Source organism: Oenanthe melanoleuca, chromosome 6, assembly GCF_029582105.1.
Source record: "Oenanthe melanoleuca isolate GR-GAL-2019-014 chromosome 6, OMel1.0, whole genome shotgun sequence".
Lineage (NCBI taxonomy): Eukaryota > Metazoa > Chordata > Aves > Passeriformes > Muscicapidae > Oenanthe > Oenanthe melanoleuca.
Genome location: NC_079340.1, coordinates 10,898,333 through 10,921,951, shown reverse-complemented (window position 1 = coordinate 10,921,951; position 23,619 = coordinate 10,898,333). Strand labels below are relative to the sequence as shown.

Sequence of the window (23,619 nt, the reverse complement as noted above, 5' to 3'; positions counted from 1 at the left end):
CAGAATTGCATCTGAAAAGAATTTATAATGTGTCACAAAACCCTGCTTTGACATGAGTTTTGTTAATTGAACTTCTGAGGATGTGCAATTCCAATGTGTCTGTTTAAGGAAGCTGTGTGGCTTACCTGCTTCACGTACTCACAGCTAAGCTAAACTCTCATCTTTATTCTGTGCAGCATTGCCATTCCTACTAAAACCTAATCCATTATTCATAACTGCTTCTAATTTTGGCCTAACTTTGAACTGGAGATAATTGGAATGTCTCCAATTGTCTTGTATGTTCATACATCAAAGAGCATCAATTCAGAAGTTAGCATTGTTCTTGTGGTATATGTATGTGCATGTTTTAAAGAGTGAGGAAATGTTGTTTGGTTAGTGATATTGGGATATTCCACTTTTCTCTTTCAAAATTAAATGATAATAAATTTGTAATCTTATTAAAAATGAGGGAAGTGGTGCCATAGGTTGTCACGTCCAATGCTGCAGATCTGAGTATTGGTACAAAACTTGTCAGAGGCAACAGAACTCATCTAAGTAACCCCAAGTAAAGGTTGATGTTCAGTGTTACTTAATCCCTCCTTTCCCTTTGGTGCTGCCTGTGATCACAAGTCCCTATTTTCATTACTGAGCAAAATGATCTTATATTTTTATTTTTCCTTATTTTTTCTTCCTCTCAATTGTATTGATACAATTAGTTCAAAGTCTGATTCTGCATATATTTTATGTTTTAAATGCAATTAAAAATTACCTCACCAAGAGCAAATAAATTTTTAAGAGCTATTTTTTTTAAACTTTGGATATGCTATCTCTATAAAAGTGACTACTATTAGTCTACACACCTAGGAGCTCCACTGAATCAAGCACAGCACTCCAAATGTTACAGCACTGAAATTACATCCCAGGTTGATACACATAGGAAGTACTCAGATTTATCTTGATGTTGCCCATTCAGTTTCCTGCCAAGATCTCTGCTCAGTTTAGAGGATAACCAAAGTTTTTACAGACCAGGAGCAGTTCATATCTCTTCATTGACAACACATAAAAAACAGCAAAATACAGTTTGATCAGTGAGTTTTTGTCTTTTTCTCCAGATGACAAAGTAACCTTTGTTGGAAACAGCTAGCTGTCAATACAGTCCTCAAACCTGAGCTAAGTTATCTCCTCACTTTTCTGATTGCTTTGAGGAGCATTCCTGTATAGCTATAGCAAATGTCCCAGCATAATTTTTCATATCCTTTTAGTGATAATTTGTGCTCTGTTTTCAGCTGCAAAGGACTAAGAACATTTCAAGCCCACACAAAGTCTGACAAGAGCTCGTGACTGTCTACAATTTGGAACAGCAGGCTGCAAGTTCCCTGTTGCAGCAGGGAAGATGGTCAGGATTTGGTTTATTTAGGGTTTCTTTTTAGCATTATTAAAATACAGCTGGTATCTACCAAAAAAAAAAAAAATAGAAAACCAGCAATTTTTTTTTAAGTTCCATGCTAGCAGAATAAATAATTTGGTAAGATTATGTGCAAATAAGAGGGTAAGGGTGGATTGAAGATGCAGTTTACTTCTGAACATATTGGTGAATAATAAGGAGAGAAAAATCAGCCCAGGAAAAGCATCATTCACCTTGTAAGCTTTTAACCTTTCCCCAAAGGCCTGTCCTGCAAATCCCTTGAAGTCCCATGTTCAGCTACCAGCGTTTTTTGGTTTTTTATCTTTTCTTCCCCTCCTCCAGCCATCTTCTTGCCCCTTCCCCCACTTCCTATTAAAAGGAAGGCGACTGAGGGCTCATAAGTAACAGACTCATGCTTTCAGTCAAAGGGAGAGCTGAATAGCCTTCCACTCAGAGTTCAGTGGATCTGGAGTCAGGGCCCCTTCATTAATGAGAAAGGAATCTGTTCACCTTCTGAAATCTTTCAGCACTCCCTCAAGCTGCCTGAACCACACAACCTGCGTTTCTCATAAACTTCCCCACTGTGATCACAGTTCCATTTCTCTCATTCTCTCCTCCATCTCTTGAAAACTAAATATGCAAAGGTAATTTCCCTGCTCTTGCTGGGTCCATGATCTTTCTTTGCTTATTAGGAGATGCCATTTCGAATTAATTTCTTTCCCTGGCCCCTAAAGCCTTGGTTTCGGTAAAAAAACTAGTTGGTCTTGGAATTATATGCAAGAAAACATAACATTTGCATCGGGCTTGCCAGACATCTGTGCAGTGCAGGTTTTGATTCTCAGGCTCAGTGGTTTCCACTGGCAGTTTTTTCACTCAACCATCTTGTTTCAGTTCACACCAGCTGAGTTTTGTCTTGAGTTTATAGGGGTTACAACAAACCCTGGAAATTCAAATGCAGAGCTCAACTGAAACAGCTGTTGTCCTTTCTTTCGGTCCAAACTACATTACCACCTAAGATGCTAAAATCATCCTTACCTCAGGTTTAGTGAAAACCTCATAAACCTAGCATGGTAATTGCTTGGTTTGGCAATGTTTTATTAACTTATTTATTAGCTCATTTTAAAACTAATTCTATATCATAAATATGATTATGTACCACATCAGGAATTATATAATTTCATTTCACATGTTGTCAGAAATAGAGAGGCATTCTTTGTCATTACTTAATTATTTTTTTTTCTATGTCTATATCTATGCTGTCTATAATGTGAAAGGAATAGTTACTGTCAATGAGGGAATAAAGGAGACTAAAGCAGTGGGGAAAGACATCATACATGATTTCTGTGAGAGGTACAGAGCAAATATCCTGTGATTATTCTGTGGATGGGCTTAATACTTTGCTCTGGGGAAAGATGTATTGGTAGCACTCCTGCTATGGTCACATAGGTAAATATAAATGACTTTTTTTATAACAGGTGTGGGGAAAGATGCATTATATGTAGGAATGTGAGTTGAAAAGGAGTGAGAGTTAATGAGAAATTGGTATTTTATAGATGCAGTGAGTATTGGTGTAGGTTTTGATAGTGCCTTTGACATGAGGTAGTTTCAGTTCTCATTCTTATTTGCAAATAGTTATGCTCAAAATTGCCAAATTCAGACTTCTTTTGGTCTTTAGATCCATTCCACTTCAAGAGTTGTAATTTTCTATTAATGCATAACTGATAGTGAACATTTTTCTGTTAATCTCCCTGGTGGAAGCATGCAGTATGACGTTTTCTACAAAGAAAGAGAAAATAGTTTTGATTGTTGAGTTCTGTTTGTTATTTTATGTTGATGCTACACACAGCTCGAGGATATACTGACTGACTGAATCTGAAAATCTGAGTGTAAAGTACATAGAATTCTTGAATAAAAAGGAGATATCTTGTCAAAACAAGCCCTGTGTGATAAAGATTTCCATGGCAGAAAAGAACGAGGAGAGAATGTACAACTGGAATACTGTCTATGGGATGTTAATTGCTATGGGTGCTGATTGCTTGCTAATTTAAACAGATACTGTGAGTGCTCAGAACCGGGGTATGAAATGCTGGCAGTAGCTTTCTCTGCCTGACAATCATGTAAAAGAATATTTTCTGATTGGAATTAGAGATGTAGCTGTAAGATTATGGGCACAACCATGTTTCTCTCTACTCCCACTTGATGTTGGGCATTTTTATGCCTTAAGTAACTAAATGGAAAATACTAGGGTCAGAACACAGGGACAGGGTAGCAGCAGCAGTGCTGTAGCAGTGAGTTAAGCTGCTGATGGGTCCAAAGCAGCTGTGAAATGTTGCAAACAGCGTCAGCTTGCTGTGAACAGACAGCAGTTCCTGGTGCCAGTGGTGAATGAATATCCTTAAGGCTCCCTGTTGGTGCTCCTGCCCGTGCCCACTCTCCCAGCTGTTCGGTGGCAGTGCCTGCTGGCAGCCACTCAGCAGCCCACACAGTAGAGAGGGGAAGAGTTTGCTTCTGCTCCCCGGGCTTGGTTTACACTAGCAGGCTGTTCTTTGCTTGCCATCACCTCAGGCAGGGAAGGCCTGCTGGGCTGCTCCGTGCTCGGGCTGTGCCCAGCCCCATGGCGGCCCTGGCCCCCTCAGCCGCCTGCAGCTCGGCCTGCCAGGATCCTCCGTGCTCGGGCTGCACCGTGCTCGGGCTGTGCCCGGCCCTGGCCCCCTCAGCCGCCTGCAGCTCGGCCTGCCAGGCTGCTCCATGCTCGGGCTGTGCCCGGCCCTGGCCCCCTCAGCCGCCTGCAGCTCGGCCTGCCAGGCTGCACCGTGCTCGGGCTGTGCCCGGCCCTGGCCCCCTCAGCCACCTGCAGCTCGGCCTGCCAGGCTGCACCGTGCTCGGGCTGTGCCCGGCCCTGGCCCCCCTCAGCCGCCTGCAGCTCAGCCTGCCAGGATCCTCCGTGCTCGGGCTGTGCCCGGCCCTGGCCCCCTCAGCTGCCTGCAGCTCGGCCTGCCAGGCTGCACCGTGCTCGGGCTGTGCCCGGCTCTGGCCCCCTCAGCCGCCTGCAGCTCGGCCTGCCAGGATCCTCCGTGCTCGGGCTGTGCCCGGCCCTGGCCCCCTCAGCCACCTGCAGCTCGGCCTGCCAGGCTGCACCGTGCTCGGGCTGTGCCCGGCCCTGGCCCCCTCAGCCGCCTGCAGCTCGGCCTCCCTGCCCGGCCCCATGCTGCCCTCATGGCTCTGCCACCTCACAGTCCTGCTTGTGCTCTCTGCCCTTTGAAAAATAAGGAAATCAAAGTTTTATGGTATAAGACTCCTCCTCTCCCATTGCTTGGTACTAGTACTGCTTTGGAATGTAGCCAAGAGGCCACTGTGGCTGTGGGCTGGCTCTCCCAAGATCTGTGTGCCTGAGGACTTGGGGTGTGTTCCTGTGCTCCAGGGGTGCCTTTGGCCCCCTGTGCCTGAGGGATTGGGATTGAGGTTGGGATTGGGGTGTTCCTGTGTTCCAGGGGTGCCTTGGGCCCCCTGTGCCTGAGGGATTGGGGTTGGGATTGGGATTGAGGTTGGGATTGGGGTGTGTCCCTGTGCCCCAGGAGCGCCCTGGGGCTCCCTGTGCCAAGGGACTGGGGTTGGGATTGGGATTGAGGTTGGGAGTGAGTGAGTGAGTTGTGGGCTGGAAGGACAGCCTGGCTGACCCAGACTTTTCACTGGTTTCTTCCTCACCAAGTGCCATCTGAACATTTGACTTCCATTTTGCAGCTTTGCTTGGCCTCACCCCTCTGGAAGCACAGGGATTGAGTCCCCATAGTGCAATGACCTCCTTCTTCCAGGATTTTTTCAGTTAGGATGGCTAGGAAGAACAAAACTCCCAGGCACAGCTGAAGCTCTTTGCACTGATTAAAACTTGTGTGTTACAGTAACAGCAAATGGCATGAGAAATTTCAAGGACTGCTTGATCGTGAACTGATCCCTGCAGATGTGCCCAGAAGAAGGTTATTTAAAACTTGTGTTCCTATTTCAGTTTTCTGAGAGGAGCATTCAGGCTCTATTAAATTCTGCCGAATAGAAAAAAAAAAAAGTTTTAGTGTCATCTATCTTCCATATCCTTGTGATTTTAGGATTTATTAAAACTTCTTTACTGTTGCAGGGCCTGCTCTGAATTTTTCAGATAGGCAAAGAGTGTGATCCTTTGAATTATTTAAGGCTGTGGTGGAACAGTTACCTGTTTAGTTTTCTATTGCTATTAAATTTCAGAAAAGGCTAAAATGGGTAAAAATTATCTCTGTTTATTCATACAAAACATCTCTGCAGGTCCCACTCTTGCCCCACAGGAAGGACCATCCTTAAACCAATTTAAAATTTGGGGCCGTAAGCTCAGAGCCTTCTGTTTTGTTACTGCTGAGGTTAACGAGTCAAGGGTCATGGCATTAATCAGTGACTATGGTGCAGAACAGAGCTGCTAAACTTGTGGTGAAATTTGAGCTTGCTGTCCTGGGAACAGAGTGGGGAAGGCAGGACTTGGGCAGAGCCAGCCTTTCCCTGGCCAGGGGGAGTGCCTGGTAAGGGCACCTCTGCCTGGAGCACGGGTTTAGTGCTGATTGCATCTGTACATGCCGCATTTAATCTTAATTTATGCATTTTCCTCTAGCCTTTAACAAGTCTGATGGAGTCTGTTCCCTAAAAATTAATGTCAGTCATCACATACCTGCTTATTGGTCTGAGTGGTGAGAAAGTACCAAAGAGTAAGGGCAAACTCCACCACCCCTGAATTTTCGGAGATGTTATCTTAGTCCAGTGGTGACTGATGCCCTAAATTCCTTACTCAGTTCACGAGTTTTCTTTAGCACAAACAACCCTTAAAGATAGGAGCTGTTAGCAGTGTGTACAGCTTTTACAGTACAGTTCTGAGTCATGACATGGAAGGTGCAGAGCAGATGTAATGCCTGTCAATTTGTTATTATTAATTACAAGAGAGGACTATTTAATGCAGACTCTCCCTTTCTTTCATACAGTCATACAGCCTGTCTTCTTCATTTTTATTGCTTAATTTGTGATCAAAACAGGAAGATGCTGCTTTTGTTAAGAAATCTGTCTAAATTAACAGATTGTTATTTCTTTCTTTAGAATACACAAATCAAATTTCATGGTCTCATTCAAGGCAGAGAATCTTTTCTCCTGGGTATCACCAGTCTACAGGGGAAGTTACTGCACTTTAATATAATTCCTGAAACATTAATCACAGGGACTATAGTTTTGCAAGAGGGGAAGCTTTAGTTGTTTACAGTCTGTTAAGCTATTTATTTACTGTGTGTTCTCACTCCTCCCTTAAGACCTTCAGAAATGAAAAATATAAGGGGATAGCAGTTCCTTTTCTCATTTAGGTATGCAAACATGGGTTTCAGAGCTCTTTTTCCTGTGGCAAAAGCAAGGTCAGAAGATAATGTAAAATAATGTGTCTAAACTAGATTCTGGTTATAATTTGCAAGCATTCAGTACTGCTGTCTGGTTTTATTCCTAAAATATATATGGATGCCCCATGGCACAAGGCAGAGAAACCTAGCAATTGCTTTAATTTGTCCCCAGTCCCTGCCCATAGACCTGGGCACAAAGCAGAGGTAACTTGGGTGTGGTCATTCCCCACCAGCTTGGTGTGCTTCCTGCAGCTTTGCTGTCCTGACTTTCCCATCTACTCCAAGCAGTGCAACATTATTCTTCTCATTTCAAGTGGTTATCAAAGCCACAGTAGATGCTGTCCAGCTCTGTGTTTGCAGACACCAGCTGGTGAGATAAAGCTACCCTCAGTGTGGTAGGGCTAGTGTGGTTTACTTTCAAACATCCAGTTTGCCTGAAAGGGTTGCATGGATTACTGACATTTACAGTACCAGTTTTAGGATTCACTTACTCTGTCTTGTAAGGAAGACTATTACTTGAATAAAAAAATTAAAAAAAAAAAAAGCAACATGCATTTCTATTATTGGTTGGCGGCAAAAGTGGTAATGGGATGTCTATTGCTGATGATAAACATGTACAGGCCCTGAAAACAAATTAAATTTTGGCCAGATTATTTTTAGATGGTATCTTCCTAACTTCTTGCCTATTGGTGGATAAATTGTATTGCTTTCACGGATTATATTTGTTTCATAACCTTTTTCTCATTAAAAAAATAAAATTAATAAATTTTAGGAAAATCAGACTTATTTTCAGTCTTCTATTTTTCACTGTCATTTTCCCAAACTACTTCCTTCCTCAAGGGATTTAAATATATGAACTTCTAAATACAGAGATAGGCAGTTTCTCTCCTTCTGTTTCTTTTCTTTTTAAGGGATTTATTTTTTCTCAGTGCCTTAAGGCTGGAGCCCTGGAGATTTGAAGCTTCTTTCATCCTCCAAAATGTCAGCAGTTTCAAAGAAGTGGGTTCCTGCACACTTCTTTTGACGTGCACTGTAATACTTTTCAGTCTTGGCTTGGAAGCCCTTTCTCTGCAGGTGAGAGGCAGGATGGGCAGGAGACACATTTATACCTTAAGCTCTGGCTAAAACAATCACCAGGGAGAGGAAAGCACCCTGACATAAGCAAGCTGTGCATAGTCCAAATGATTGAGAAAAATTTTGCATCTTCACCCTTTTCCTTCTGAAGTTTGCCAAGTATCAAACTCATACAGCTGAGAGCCATCTTTAGGATGTCTTGGCTTTCTGTTCCTCTAGTGGGAAGGCACATTAGAAACCATCAAACAAAACCAGTGGTGTCAAATCCATTTCTTTCAGTCTGTGATCTACACAGAGCAAGAACTGTGAGCCTTCAGCTAGAGTTTCTTCTTTCTGGGTTGCAAAGTAGCAGGTGGCAGAGCAGGAAATTTGCTTAGGTTTATGTGCAGGACTCCAGCACGTCTCGTGGTTAGACCAGCAGATGACAGGGAGTGAAGGGAAGTGGGGAATGGAAATAAATCCTCTTCCTGGTAACCAAAGCCAGCAGTGGTAATGAAGAGGCCAGCAACTGATAGGACAGGAGAGGAATGTAATTACTGCAGCTGGGCCACACACTGGATTAGCATGGAGAAGGGATCAAGGCAGGGCACATGTACCTGCTGGGAAACAGCAGGAGGGGTGGATGAGCTGGGAAAGTAGTGCATGTAAGGAGGGAATGCAGAAAGGAGGGTGGAGAAGTAGGAACACAGAAGTGGGACAAGGTCTATTTGACACTAAAGCTATTTAAAACTTCTGAAAAGTTATTTTCTCCACATATGTGCTGCATATTACTTTCTTTGAGGAAAGAAAGGTTCTTCCCATGTTAATATGAATGAAGAGTTTATTTGCAAATTTCCTCTTAGATTTGTGTTATATATATTGTGGGCAAAAAATAAATAGCTTTGGGGTTTTGTAAACAAAAATACCTGCTTTATTTTTTTTAATTTTTTTTTTTTTTTAGTTGTATAGTATGGTGTTGAGGGATGATTACTTTTTTCTTTTGGTTTGTGCTCAGGACTTCATTATTTTATAATGTCTGAAGAGTACAGCTGTTGTACCACTTGGGGTACAATGCTGGAAGGGATCTTCTGAACATTTCTATTTAGGACATGAACTGTACCCTTCCAAAGGAGAAAAACCTTCTAGTTCTGGCTAAAACTTCCCCCCACAATTTTCAGCCCCTAAAGCATGAAAAAATTGATCTGCTATTCCTGGGCAATCCTCAGAATATTACTTTTTTTACATCCTCAAGGTGCAGACCATAGTTTTTTGATGTAAAAGCTATTATCACATCTTAATTGATGTCTGCACAGTAATAACCTACAGGTAAGATTTTGAAGAGATGAAGACATACTGTGTGAATTTATTGGGGCTTGGAGTAATATTTACGGGTATAGATAGATGAATCTCATCCAATTTAAATATCCTAGAGTATATTTAAAGCAAGTTTATTTAAAATAAATCCATAATCAAGTATTGTTCTTTCTCTGTGTACTCTTAATTTTTAAAGTATTTTTCAATGAAATGTTAATTGCTTGTCAAATCTTTCAGTAATATACAAAAGATTTCTAATATAAAAATACCTGGGATTACATTACGAGAAACTCTTCTCCTTTTTTTCTGAGTGAAAAAAAGAATGACTAGTTTAACAACAGGGTGAGAGGATTTCTAGGACTTAAAGGAATCTTAGCAGTTGTGAAAAGGATCAAAGCAGCAACCTGGAATATATATTTTCATATGTATATTTAAGAAATAATATTTTATATTGAAGAAAATCTTGTATGTCTTTTTTTTTTTTCCCTCTTACTATGTTTTTTTTTCTACTCCCATGGAAATAAAACAAGCATCTAGGTGCAGTGTCCTGGCATGCAAAACTGGCATGAAATAGACAGTTCTTGTTCTGCTCCATGTTGCTTTATCCTTCAAAGCATACAAGAATCAAATTTGGAAGTTCTTGTTTCATGAGACCCTGAGATTTCCAGATTATCACAGTGTGTCATTTTCTGCCAGGGGTGTTACTGATGGGGACAGATGTGCTACAGCTTCCCTACTGCAAATAGGAATGTTTATTTTACTTATGGGATACTAATTGCTTAGCTGTTCTGTTTTGTAAAGCTGAGTCAAGATAAGGAGAAGGAGGGAACTCTTAGAAAAAAGGCGAATTCAAAGGTTTGGTGCTGTCAGAGGGGGTGGGTGTTGTATGTAGGAGGTAAAGGTGTAGGTAAAAGCAGTGACATTTACTGAGCTTATTGCTCAGGCTTCTTGTAGTTCAACTGTGCCTACTGATGGTATTTGTAAAGCAGCCCACATGTGAAAGAGGAAAATCTGACCTAGTACTGAAAACAGTAAAAAAAAAAAAAAATCTCAAACTTTCATTCTGTCTAAATCTGAAAACTGGCAATCCTGAGTAGTCCTTTTTTCCTTGGGAACTATCAAATCTGCCACATATAAAGACTGTATCAACACAGAGCATGTATTACATTAGAAACATTTAATGCCAATAAGTAAAGCCTGTTGAAAACATAAGAAGAGGTGCAGGGATCTTTAGCTATTAACTGCTACAATTATGTGGATGCCATATGGCTCAGCTGTGCAGTTCTCTGAACTGAATCTTCAGTTGTCCTGCATGAGTGAAACATCTAAAACTAAACATACCAGGGGAGAGAATTGATACAAGGTTTGCTGCACAGACAGCAAGCCAACCTGCTCTTCATTTACTCTTTAAAATTTTGATAGGGAAAATTAGCTAGGCAGCACTTTGACCATGTTGTTATTTACTCCAGTGAAAGAAATTACAATCTTTGGTGGGTTATTTTCATTCCATTAAGCTCCTGAAGGCTGACTACTGGAAGGAGATAATGTAATATGTAGTTGTCAAGTTTGGGATTAATGTATTAGGATGCATGCTTAGTAAAATTCAGTGCTTGTCACATCTGGGTGAGTCCCATGAGCTATAACCATCTTGAACACCTCTATTGTTCCAGTCGTTTTCAATTTTGTTTCCTACTCTGCAGAATTTCCCAGGAGATGTGATGGGTCAGTAGCAGGCCAAAGATGGGCTTCAGACCTAATCTAATCAATATTGTGACAAACGTAATGAAAGAAGCTATGTCACCTTGGAATCCCAGGAGGTTTTATCAGCTTTGCTCCTAATGGGATGTGACAGCAAGGCTGATCTGTGTCTCCTTAGGACAGGACAGAAGTCGTGCAAGGGCTGGTGTGAGGATGGCTGCGTGACAAAGGGTAATCTAAGTCCATGACAATTGCACCTAAAGGTTGAAACTGGAGGTCCTTACAAGTTAAAGCACTAAATAGTTATATTAATAACCTGCATTTTCAAGTGAACTGTTTATTTGGCAATTACGTTTTCAGTTCCTCTCATATGTCACCTGTGCTGAAAAACAGTAATCTGCTCTGTTTCAATGGGAACGTTCTGAAGTTGTTTTCACAAATTAGAAGGCAGTAGTCACAGTCTATGTAAATACTCCAAGCAAAGCACTTTCACTCCAGCTCTCTATAGTGGTTTCTAATTTTATTTTTCATTGCCTCTTTTTGCGGTCACATACAATAAGATCATTTGTCCCCCAATATGTGACTTTTGCATGAGGCTAAAGTCAATGATTAGTTTTTTCTTGGGATTTCCTCCCTTAGCACTACTCCTAAATGTAGAGCTACCTTTGTAGACTTCACCAATGCGTTCTGGTGTGCAATCTCAAATTTCTGTGTCCTCCTAGTTTTGGAACAGCAGCTTTGCTAAAAATTGTTTTTATGATAACTTAATTTTCTGTGATCAGGGCTGTTCATATGAATATTACCAAAACTGACAAGTTTCCACCCTTAACTCTTATGAGTCTTCTTTCTCTGCCCAGCTAGATTCAACTACTTGACTCATCTGTTGCATTTATAGTTTTCTGTTCTTAAGTATTGGCCCCACACTGTGATACTCTTTCTAAAAATCATTCTCAATACTTGCTTTGTCTCTTTACCTTTTACTTTCCCCCTCAAGATGAATGGCAACTACTGTCAAAATGTTCTCATGCGTAGAAATTCTGTGACATGTAGATCTCTTGAATATCTGAAAAGCTGCAGAGATATTACCAAAGTAACTATCAGTGTTCGACAAAATTCTTGAATGTTATTCTGTCTCATTGGGGAATTAACCTTTAAAGTTTCCTGTGAAAATTTACCAAGTTCTTCTCTACACATATGAATTTTTAAAATGAAAACATATGTTTTGTCATTTAATGTTAGACCAAGTTGTTTCTCAACCTCATTTTCAATTACTCAAGTTTTCTATATGAGGATTTCCATGAATTGCCTTATATATGTAAATAGTGGAGCAAAGATGCCTTATACTTTTTACTAATCCTTCAATTACATTCTGTAGAGCCTTTTTACTTTCCTTAATATGAAACTAAACCCTTCTCTCACCTACTCCTTTACATAACCAAGCACTAAGAATTATAGACATGACAGCTAAATCCAGCTTTTAAATCCCAGGCACAGTAGATGTGCTGTTGCTGCTCAGTTTTTCTTTCTAATAAGCTGTACACAGTGCAATATCTTATTAGTTAATTTGAAAATAGTTTCTCAAGGGATTGCATGACTTATGTGTATCAGGTCCCTACCAATCCACTTAAAGCTTAAATGCACCAGACAGAGAAACTTAGCCCAGAATTGGATCTTATTTCTTGCAACAGAAACCTTTATTTCCCTGTAAAGTACCATGATAGTATTTTTGATGTAGCAGAAGTTAAAATGAAAACATCTTTTGCAATTTTTTGAAAATAAAAAAATAAAACCTTTTTTTTTTTAATCTTATGGAAAACATTTTTTATTCTGTTGCATAAGGCAGAAGGTGCATGTTGCAATTCAAATACCCTGTTACTCTTGAAATTTCAGTGTGGCTGCTTAACTTGGAAAAAGAGGGACTGAGAGAAAACTTTGGGAAAAAGTGTCTATCTTTGCTGCAAATGTGAAACTTGATTATTGGTGTTCTGGAAAGCATCACCTGAGTTTGGGATGGGTTGACTCTAAAAGACAAATTCAAGCATCCCTTCAAGAGAACTTCGAGTCTGTGTTTATGATGCAGTGTCCTGCATCCCTTTAAACCTGCCTACACAATACTGAAACCATTTCACTAGGTGACTATTCATTCAAATCTATGTTTCTGCCTCTTCTGTTATTCCCCTCCAGAGCAAAAGCAAAGTTCATGTACCACAGTTACTGGAAATATTTAACCTCTTTTTCCATTTCTCCACACCACCATTGCATAAAGCTCCCACCACGTAATCTTCCTTCTGGGTGCTATCAATTTGTTACAAGTGACCTGATCATGCCCTGATGCACAGAGTATCATGAATTTATAACCTGCAGCACAACTTTAAGCATTAAATCGCTTTGTCCCGCGTGGCTGAGCTCTGCCATAGACAGAGGAGCCCACGGCACGGTGCAGACTTACCTGGCTCTCCAGGACCATGTCCTGTCCCAGCTGGAACACCCTGCAGCCTGTCCCTGCTCTGCGCTGCCCCAGGAGCCTCCGGCCGCACTCAGGCAAAGCGTGCGGGGAGTGAGAGCATCGCTGCTCCGCGGCACCATTATACCCAGCAAAACCCAGCGCGCTGCGGGCGGTGCTGCCCCGGAGGAAATTCGGAGTCCCAGCCCTCCATTACGTAGGTGTCATGTGCTGGGCACCGGCTGGGAACTTCCATCCCTGCCGTCCTAAAGCCGCAGAGAAACCAGCGCTGTCCCGCTGCTTCCTCTGCCTTTGGGCTTACAGCAATTCACATGCTAGCTAAACCTGTGCACAGATGTTGGGAAGGAAAGGAAGCAGATTTTGGGCATTTCTAACTGGCTGGTTTCTTATATCATTGCTGCTAAAATTACTCCAAAATTCCTGTTTTGGTGTACTATGACTTAATTTATTGTTTTCTGGGGGTTTCTGTTCGTTTGGGGCTTTTGGCAGTTTTGTTTTGCTTTTGTTTTTAATACAAAATTCCTACAAAGCTACCTAGAAACTGTTTACAATGTATTTTTTGGAAATCTAACAGCTGGGAACTAACACTCTGGAATTAAACTTGCTGACTTTATTATTTTAAAATCAATTTTTGTTTGACCATTCTTTGTACTTGATTTTTGCATAGTAATGTCCAATGCATGCCAGAAATTCTTCAGAAGCTCACTTAAATCATACATGTATTCTGTTTGGAGACCTGAATTAGTAATAATAAGAAATGAGAAATTCTCTCCATTCCATATATGTCTACATTGTAAAATCTTCCAAACAGAGGCAAATCAGTAAATAGTGAAAGGATTACCTGTGTAGTAATCTAGTTTGTAGTTACTGAGGACTTCATGTTGAAGTCAATGGTGAGGTGGGTTTTGGAATTTTAAGAAGGATGTAGAAATAAGTAGTCTGGGGAAACAGAACAGTTGCTAAAGAATGAGGAAGAAAGCAGAGGTGATGGCAAAAGACAATGACATAACTTTATGGAAATGGAACTGACATTTCTATACAGGAAACGTGAATAAACAGTTTAAAGGGGAAGGTAAGAAGACAGGGATGTGATTATATGCTAGTAGGATACTTTTGGAAGAGGTTAGTGGAATACACTTAATTTAGGCTTGCAGAGGATGAAGTTTCTGCAATGGATACTAGTGATGTTTGAATGGTTTGACTTTACCAAGTGAGGTGTGTGTTTAGATGAGATTTGAGAAGTGGACTACTGAAGTGCACAGAATGAGTCCCATAATCAGAGATTTGTCTGAACAGAAAAGAAGGGTGAGGGGACAGAGGGGTGTGTTTTGAAAGCAAATACCAACAATATGGAATTTTACAATGAACTGTCATTGCAGCATGCTTACTGGCATTTCCCAGTGCACAGTTTGGCTCCACATAGTTCCAAGAGATGTTCTTCTGCTCTCTAATATCTGAACTAAATTTTATTCAAGTCTAAGACTGCCCAATGTGATTTCTGAACAATATAAATCTCTAACTATAAATTATCCTACACCAGTACTTTAAAATTTTAAAAAATCACCCCTTTCATGTAGGACTCATATAAAGTAAAATAGTACTTACTTTGCATTTCTTTACAGCAGCTTTGCAATGTGGTTCTGCCATCCAGACTTTCCCAGTGGGTGGACTTCCAGCTATTTCACTCTATGATTTTTGTCATGTGTCTTGCCTCCTTCCCCTTAAAATGAGGGGTGCAATGGATTACTATCAGAACACACTGCTAATTTGCACTGAAAATGCATTGTAACATCAGAATAAAATTTGACATACATATTTTCAGAGAACGGAGTATCATAAGAAGGAAATAGGACAAATTATGGTATGCAAAAAAGTGAAAAAGGCAGAATTTTAAAGTGCCAAGAGGAAGGCAATAGGAAGAGTTGGAAGGGTTAACCCCCCCAGCTCAAATCCACCAGTGACAGCAGTTTTCTAATAGTCATTAAGAAGTTATTTCTAGTAAAATACCAATATTTATATTGCTAAATTGGCTAATCATTAAACTGTTTCACAAAAAACTTGGAATTGAGAATTTTATTCCTTAGTGTAGTTATGATATAGAAGACTAGGAAATCTTTTTTTTCCTTCTTGTAAAGTACTATCACAGCATAAAGAAAAGTGACAGCACAATCATGTCTCATCAGGATGATGGATACATCCTTAACTATATATGTTTAAATGTGACATAAAAATAAAGAATATGGAGAAACTGGCAGCTATTCTGTTGACACCTAAGGTAAAATGGATAGAAGAGAATCCAGGTTTGAGCTGTTCAAAGACACGCTGTAGTTACTGTAAACACAGGGATTACTCACTACAGAACAACTTGAAAACCATCTTGTATGTTTTTAGTAGGACCTTTTAGTAGCATTTTCCCCTCCTTTTTTTCATTTTCTTTCTACAGGAAATTCAGTGTTGCTGCATTAATAAGCTGAACTTTATGTTGTGATTAATACTGCTGATTTGGATGCACTTCGTCATTTCAAGGCTTTTTTTCTTTTTTTTTTTTTTTAATATGAAATTAAACCAGAGCTGTGAGCATCCTGGGTGGTACCAGCCACAGGGAGCTATTACAGCCAAAGCTCTTTGACTTCAGCCATGGCATAACCTGAGCTGCTCTTCTTTGAGCAGGTATTTCTTTAGCACCTTTTACAAATTAGAATTACTTGCTGCAATTAAATATAGAGGTAACTTGACAGACAAGCAGAATAAGCACACAAAACTCATTTCCCTTGAAAATCAGACTAAAAAACCCATTTATTTGCCTAAAAGCATAGTATATGGTTGAATGTATGAATATTTACACCAAGTAGGGTAGGTGTCAGTTATGAGAGTGATAATGACTTTATGGTCATAAGGAATTAAGGGAGTAATCTTTGTATACTTGTACCTTTAAGTCTGAATTATCCAGAGCATTTCAATGTTATCAATGAATTTTACTTTCAGTTAGTACTTGATCAAACTCTTAGATTAAAGCAACTTTTAAATAATTTTTAGGATCCCTGTATTCTTAAATAAACTCTGAGTTAATTTTAATTCAAAATAAAATTTTCAAAGCAAAATCTTATTTCATTGATTTTCATCACCAAAACAGAAGGAAAGATAGGAAGTAAGCAAAAATATAAAAAATGGATTTTTGAGTTGGATGTACATTTTTCTGTTACTTTCATGTGATGCAAGATTTTTGTGTTAATTATATATATTATATATATATATATATATAATTCTATATAATTGAAGAAATGCTTCTCCACTTCCTACTGAAACTGAAGGGAAGATGTTGAGGTTTTCCTAGTTTTGTGTTTGTGGTTCTTTTTAAACACTACATGTGTTCCTGACTCAGGGGAGCTTCTCTAACAGGCATGAGGATGAACATGGCTTCTCTGTAAATATTAAGAAATCTTTTGGCAGGCCTTCCAAGCTCTGTTGCAGATGCCATCAGAACCTAAAGCAGCAGGAGCAGACACTTGTGCTTAGTTTTGACTGTTAGTAAACGTGGTTACCAGAAGGCCACATGTTTATGTAGCTTCTAAGTCAAAACTGGCTTTTTTCCAGTAAAGGAGTGCATGTGCTTTAAATGAGCTTCAAATGCCAAAAGCATTCTAAGGCAAGGTTTGTCTTGACTTCCAACACTAGCAAGATGTGCTCTCAGTTGCTGAGTTGTGTTAGGCACAGGTAGGGATGCAATCACCACTTGCTCTCTTTCCTGGCTCAGCTTCTTGTGTGTATCACACTTGACTTTGGGGGAAGGTGGATGTGCCCATATAGGGTTAAAGCAGGCTGTGACTTCAGAGCATTGCAGACAGGCAGCTTCTCTTTTTTTGTAAAGAGAGCAGCTTCCTGCTAGCACTGATACTGCAGAGTGTCTGTAGAGTGGAAACCCCCACCCCTCAGAATGCTGTGTAGTGGAACTTACAGCAAGTGTAAAAACATAATGGTATGTTTATTTTTGGAGAAGTGGGGAACTACTGTGGGAGTAAAAAAGTTCTCATGGGGTTTTTTCATCATTCACCCAGTTACTTGTATATAATGATGTGGAGGAGAAGAGAAAAAAGCTAATAAAATCCCTTAGAAATCACAGAACTTGAGGATGTTTTTGCAGAACTGGCTATTAAAGGATACAGCACTTATGTCTCTTCTGTGTCTTTCTTGTAGAGATATTATGATAATACTAATGATGTCCCAAATATATTTTTTCACTATTTGAGAGCTGTTCATTGGCGAGCTCAAGTGGTTTTGTTTTTTTCCTAATGTAAAAACCCTTCTATGCAGGCTTCAAATTAGAAGCACTATATTTCCCTAGAAAGTTGTAAGAGTGCTGTTGAACAAACAATGGGCCTTAAGTGGTTAGATTGTAATTCATACTTCTAATTTTGTGAACACAGACTTCTTTTGCTTGTGGAAGTCACTGACTCTGGAAGGAGTCACTTATTTTGCCTCCATTTCTGATATGTAAAGGCTGGCTCCAAACATTTAGCAAGAGTTAATTTTTGAATGTTACTACTGCAGTTTAGTTTTGCTGTGCATTATCTCTAAGCCCTGGCAAGGCTGCTGCAATATATGAATATGGATTTACTTTTTTTTTTGTTTTATATCTGCAGAGTGGCTATATTTTGACTTGCACTTCATTATAATGCTAAAAATTATCTTGGTGTCTCCTCTTGCTTGGCATTAGTTTGTTACTATCATTTGTCAGTGCCATTGATTCTGACCTTCAACAGGGAACTCTTACAGGATTTTAATTATTTTTTTAGCAAAAGGGAGCTTGTCACAAGAAAGTAAGTATCAAGTGGCATGGTCTGATACAAGATGGGCAGTAATCTGGCCTTGGAAAGGTGGTTATTAATACTATTACTGTAGAAGGGGATTTGCAAGGGTTGTGGGAACTAAGAGTTATTTCATGTTGAAACTTTTATTTTTAATATACACTTGGAATAGTTAAAACAAAAGTGAAAAAGAATAGTTGTGGTTTTTGAAAAAATGGGAATTTTTACTTTTTTAAAATTTAAAATCGTTTAGCAAGTAGTGAAAATTTTGAGGAAATAGTTCTCAGGCAAATAAAACTGTGCTCCCTTTCTGTTTTATTTTAAGTAGGAAAGAGGAAGCACTCTAGAAAAAGACCCAGAACATAATTTCATGATGTCTGATTTGTGGCTTTCTGAAGATTCTTTGATTGCTCAATACAACTTGTTTAAGAGAGTGCTGGTGAGAAAGAGAAACTGCTTGAGATCATCCTTCCTATTTAAAAAAAAGGGCTTTTTTTTTTTTTTTTTTTTTTCCCCTGACAATGACAACAGAATGGAAACCAGATTTGATTATGTTTGTCAGTTAAACTTTGAAAATATGACAAATGTGGAAATGTGTCAGGAACACATGTAGATTATGACTTATACAATCTTAATATTTTCCTTTAAATGATGATAAATTTCCCTTTGGCTATCCCTGGTACTATGACCATAGTGTCTAGCAGAGGAAGTGAAAATTGGTAATTCCTCAGCAGTGTGTAAGAGCCCATGCTCCCTGTGTGCAGGTGCCCTGGGTGTGCTGCTCTGAGTCCTGCCTGAGAGTGGGGCAGGTCCATGCTCTCAGAGGCACCCCTGAGCTGAGGAAGTGGAACAGAGCAACAGCCCAGGGCTTTACACCACACAGTGGGACTTGGGTTGTAGAGCTAATTGCAGCATTTAGGCCCTTTAAAAATGGACGAAACATACTGGGCAAAACTCCCTTCCATGGTTAATTTATATGCATGTAAAAGATGGAGTGATCCTGCTTTTTTTGGATGGTGCTTTGGAAAGCACCTGGGATGTTGTGTTTAACCTCAGGCTTTACCTATAGCTTGTTTCACACAAAACACTGCTCTCAGACTTCAAATACTTGCTCCTCCCTGTGGCACCTGTGCTATTATGTACTCAGTTTTTAAAAAGCATGGAGAGACACAGAGAGAACTAAAATGTTTTCTTCCACAGTGGTTTCCCTGTGACCTCTTTTCTTTTCTTGTTAAGCAGGCACTGTAGATTAAGTGATTTCCTTTGCTTTTTCTGCAATTTGTTGAAGATGTTCTTGTCACACTGACCTAGTTGGTATTAAATGTCTCTATTACATTACACTTTTTAATGCTCCTCAGAAGTACTATGTGTAAAATAAAGATGCAAACTTTAGACCTGCATGATCCCATCTCTGCCAGGACTCATCAAGTAAGAGGCAAGCATGGCCATTTGTGGAATCTGTCAGGGTGGCAGTAAGTGTTTTGGTCACCTAAATTTTGCCCATGTTTGCAGTGCTGCAATGTCTACAATCCCTGTTCTTCAGGTGTAACAGATCACAGAATGCTGGTCCTTTACAAAGAAATGCAATGTTTTGCTACCCATAATAATTGTGGATCAGTATATCATGCATGCACTCTTGACAGTTTAGGTGTGTTACATTACTATAAATCTGATTAAAATAATGTAATCTTGGGAGTGTCTGAAGATACAAGCTGGGAGCAAGTCCATTTGCTGGTTCTGCTGCAGATTCCTTTGTGAGCTGAATTTTATCTCCCTTGCTTCTGGTTTGGTACACGGCTATACTGGCTTTGATTCTTCTTGTTTTTCTGAAGCATGGAAGTGGAAGATGGAAAATATATTTGTCTATTTCTTAACCATCTCTATCTATGACTAATCACCTCCAACCATGAGCACTTTTATTTCAGTATTAAAAACTGGAAAATGGCAACTATTTGGCAGGGCTAGCCTATGACTTACTGTTTCATTATAAAGAACTCTTGGTGATGCTGAATAAAGAGCTCAAATTACTTGCACTAAGTCTGCTCCTTTTTTGTTCTTGTTTTTTTTTTTGTTGTTTTTTTTTGTTGTTTTTGTTTTTTTTGTTGTTTTTTTTTTTTTGTTGAAAAGTGTTTCAATTTGCAAGTCAGAAGGGGAACTTCTGGCTGTAGAATTGCTGTACACTTTTCAGGAAGCAGGCTATTTACTGGGGTTTTCCTTGGTTAAGCAGATTACTTGGCATGGGCTCAATGTTTGCAAGTTTTAAGCCAGGTTTTCCTTGGCCTATCTCCATTCCTGGGCCCTACATCCACTTTTAATCATCTTTTTAAACAAAAAATATATGTGATCACATCACATTAATTAATTAATTTCTTCTAAAAAATATGTCATTTGGCGAATCACTTGATATTTGCATTAATGATAAACCATTGTTTCTTACTAAAAACAGGAAATTTGTATGTCATGGACAAGAGTCAGTAGTTTATCATGTTTTGGGGGCTGTGTTTTGCTTTATTTATATTCAGGTGATTCTCTATAGCTTCACTATATGAACTTCACTGTTCAGTGAAAGTTCAGTGTATGAGTTGGTGCTTTCAGCCACTCTCTGGGGCCACAGCCTTGTCTTTTCTGGTGTCCCAGAATAGAATGAGGATCCTCCAAAGAGCGTGATGCCTCATGCAACCACCTCATGTGACCAAAGCAGAAGCTGTGGAAAAAGCAACTCTCCCTAATTCTGAAAGGAAATACCCAGCAATTAAAAAAATAAAAAAATCCAGGTTGGAAAGCACCAGAGATTTCCCACATAAATCTTCAGCATTTTTCTTGTTTACAGACAACTCAAAACTCTTTGATCCCCAAACAGTTTATACAGTCACTATATGAAAATTGTTATAAAAGGTGTTTGAAAGTGATAGTGTGGAAGAATGTGAACAGGTTTGAGAAGCAGGCCTTATTCCAAGAAAAAAGACAATATCAAAGAGGGTGCCAGAATACTTCTGGAAAGAAGAGGGGCTGGTGTTGCAGCCAGGATGTGCTTCATTGGTTTGAAGTGAAAAGGAAGCCAAGAAAACCTTGAATTTTGCATGCATTATGAAGCCATAAAAAGCTGGGCATACAGTAAGAGTAAGAGTTGGAAATTCTCTGCTAATAAAATATTACTTTCATGGTAATGTAGGCTACAAAAGAAGAGTGGGCACTTCAGGATCTGGGCTGAGGGCCAGCAGAGAGTGAACTCTGCTTCTAGCATGAATCACGATGTTATTGTCTCAGTGACACCTTGTTTTCCTGGTAGATACAAAGGGCTACTCTATGGAAGATTGACTTAGAATAAATAAAACTTGCTGTGACAAATGAGATTGGGGAAAATGTGTCACAATGTGGTTGCCATTCCACACACTCTAAAGAAAACCTCAGTGGATTCTTACCTTGTTATGTGCCATGTACAGGAGAGAGCACAATTCTCACACATCAGGATAAGGTGGCATAAGAAAATGCAAGGCATCTAGCATCAAAATACTGGGGTGATTTTCTTGGGGTGATTTTCTTGGTGGTGTCCTTTCTTTATTGAGAATTTGTTTGAGTATATTGTACATGTGCATACTTTGGCATTTCTTTGTCACATAATTCAGGTAGAAGCAGTCCCTGCCTCTTAAAGTTTGTTTCTGGATGAAGTTTTCTTTGCTAAGTGTCTCCTTCTTTGGGTTGTTTTAGTCTCCCACACTACATTGTGGTGCTTTTATCTATTTATTTATTTCAAACCATAAAAGTATTAGGCTGTGCTCTACCATTTTAGTAGCAAAATATCACACACAGTGAAAAACTAGAGAGAATTAGAAATTCCATGTTCCACCATCTTCCACCTCAGGTTAGGCTGGATAAAAGAGTGGGATAAGTACTGGAAACTAATGCTGTGCTGATCCTAGCCTGCAGTGTGTGAGAACTGTGTCACATGCTGTGGCCTCATTGATAACGTGTTGCTAATTCAAGGTTTTGAAAAGTTACCAATTCCTACATTCTGTTCTTTTAATCAACAGCTTGCTTTTCAATTAGTTTCACAAAAAGTTGTTGGGTTTTTTTCCACATTTTGTCCACAATGTAATAGATACTGTCACAAACTACTATAAACATCTAAAGGATTTTATTTACAAATTGAATTAAATAATTTAGAAAAGTTATCTAAAGAAAAACTAAAACCAACAGTAACCCTCCTTTGAGTAACTCTGCATCTCTCTACCCTCCTTTTCTCATAACCAGTGAGACAGGATAGATTATGATTTAGTGCTGAGATTTCCTCACAACAGAAATGCTTCATTCCAGTTTACAGTTTGAAAAACTGCCAGTGTATATTTCTATTTCTCAGAAAAACTCATTAGCATTACACCCTTGCTGTGATGAGAAAAACATGACCAAGAAAGACACCTTTGGTAATTACAGAAATGAGACAGTCATCATCACAAAGAGACACAGGAAAAAAATAAAAGAAAATCACTATTGCATGCAAATAAAGATTTGTGCTTCCAAGTTCCTCCTCTATTTTACCAATTACTTTATGCATCTGTCACCAGCACCTCCTAGTAGTTCTTTGCATTTAGGTTTTCCCACTATGCAAGGTGAATATCATCTTGGGGGCTTTTTTGGTTGGGTTGATTTTTAGTTTGGTTTTGGGATGGGATTTTTGCCCTTTTTTTTTTTTTCCTTCTTCTTATTTTTTTTTTTTTTTTCCGTTGGACATTTTTTCCCTGTTGCTGATTATGCAGGAGGTGCTAGTAAAGCATGATGTGCACATGGTACCCAGGAATGGTTTTCCCAAGTGCAGCAACACAAGGAAAAGGCTCCCCAGGGCATGGTGGGGTGCTGGTGTGCTCTCTGCAGCCCTGTGTGGTGCCTCCATGCAGATATGCCCCTTCTGCCCCTCCATCCTTCTGTTTTGTAGCTGATCTCAGGAGAATCAGCCTCAATCTGACAGACATGGTAAAGCCCAGAGGTGACCAGGCACCCTGGCAGGTGTCACTGAGCTTGTTTAGCAGAGCATAATATCCACTCTGTCACACACTCATCTGTGCTTCAAGAGTGACAGGAGTAAATACATGCTGAACTGACCAGCTGTAAAGGTGAGAAATACCATTTCTCTCCCATTAGGTTATTTAAGGCATTTCTTTTCATCAGTCCATGTGTTGGTTTATGACAGAGGGGTGTGTGTTCTTTACAGAATCACAGAATGTTCTGAGTTGGAACTGCTCACACTGCTTCAAAAAGCCAGTTTCAGTCTTTAGCTGAAATTAAACCTAATCAGCTGATTTTGATGGTCACAGTGACCTGGCCACCAAAAATGCATCATCCAATTATCTATTAATGCATGAGCTGGTGTACCAAGTATAACTACTGCTGTAGTTCCTGGAATGTATCAGACCTAAAGCATATCTAAATGCCAACTTTTAACAATAAAGTTCAGAGTCATCATTAGTCACATTTTATTTTAACTTAGAGGTTCAAGATAGTGATAATATATAT

General features: G+C 39.6%; 1 protein-coding gene across 3 annotated transcripts in view; it reads right to left on the bottom strand.

Moving 5' to 3' along the window:
- Positions 1–23,619, bottom strand: part of RASGEF1A (RasGEF domain family member 1A) — a 150,221-nt gene that overhangs the window by 34,291 nt on the left and 92,311 nt on the right. Inside the window, exon 2 of one of the 3 annotated variants that reach the window (XM_056494570.1) lies at positions 14,912–15,026. The exons of 1 other annotated variant lie outside the window; for it this stretch is intronic. In XM_056494570.1, coding sequence (XP_056350545.1) covers positions 14,912–14,953 — 42 coding nt within the window. In that variant the 5' untranslated portion in view covers positions 14,954–15,026. Of the gene's footprint in view, positions 1–13,291; positions 13,477–14,911; positions 15,027–23,619 lie in introns of those variants that run through there. One more of the 3 variants, XM_056494572.1, reaches the window with a different exon arrangement.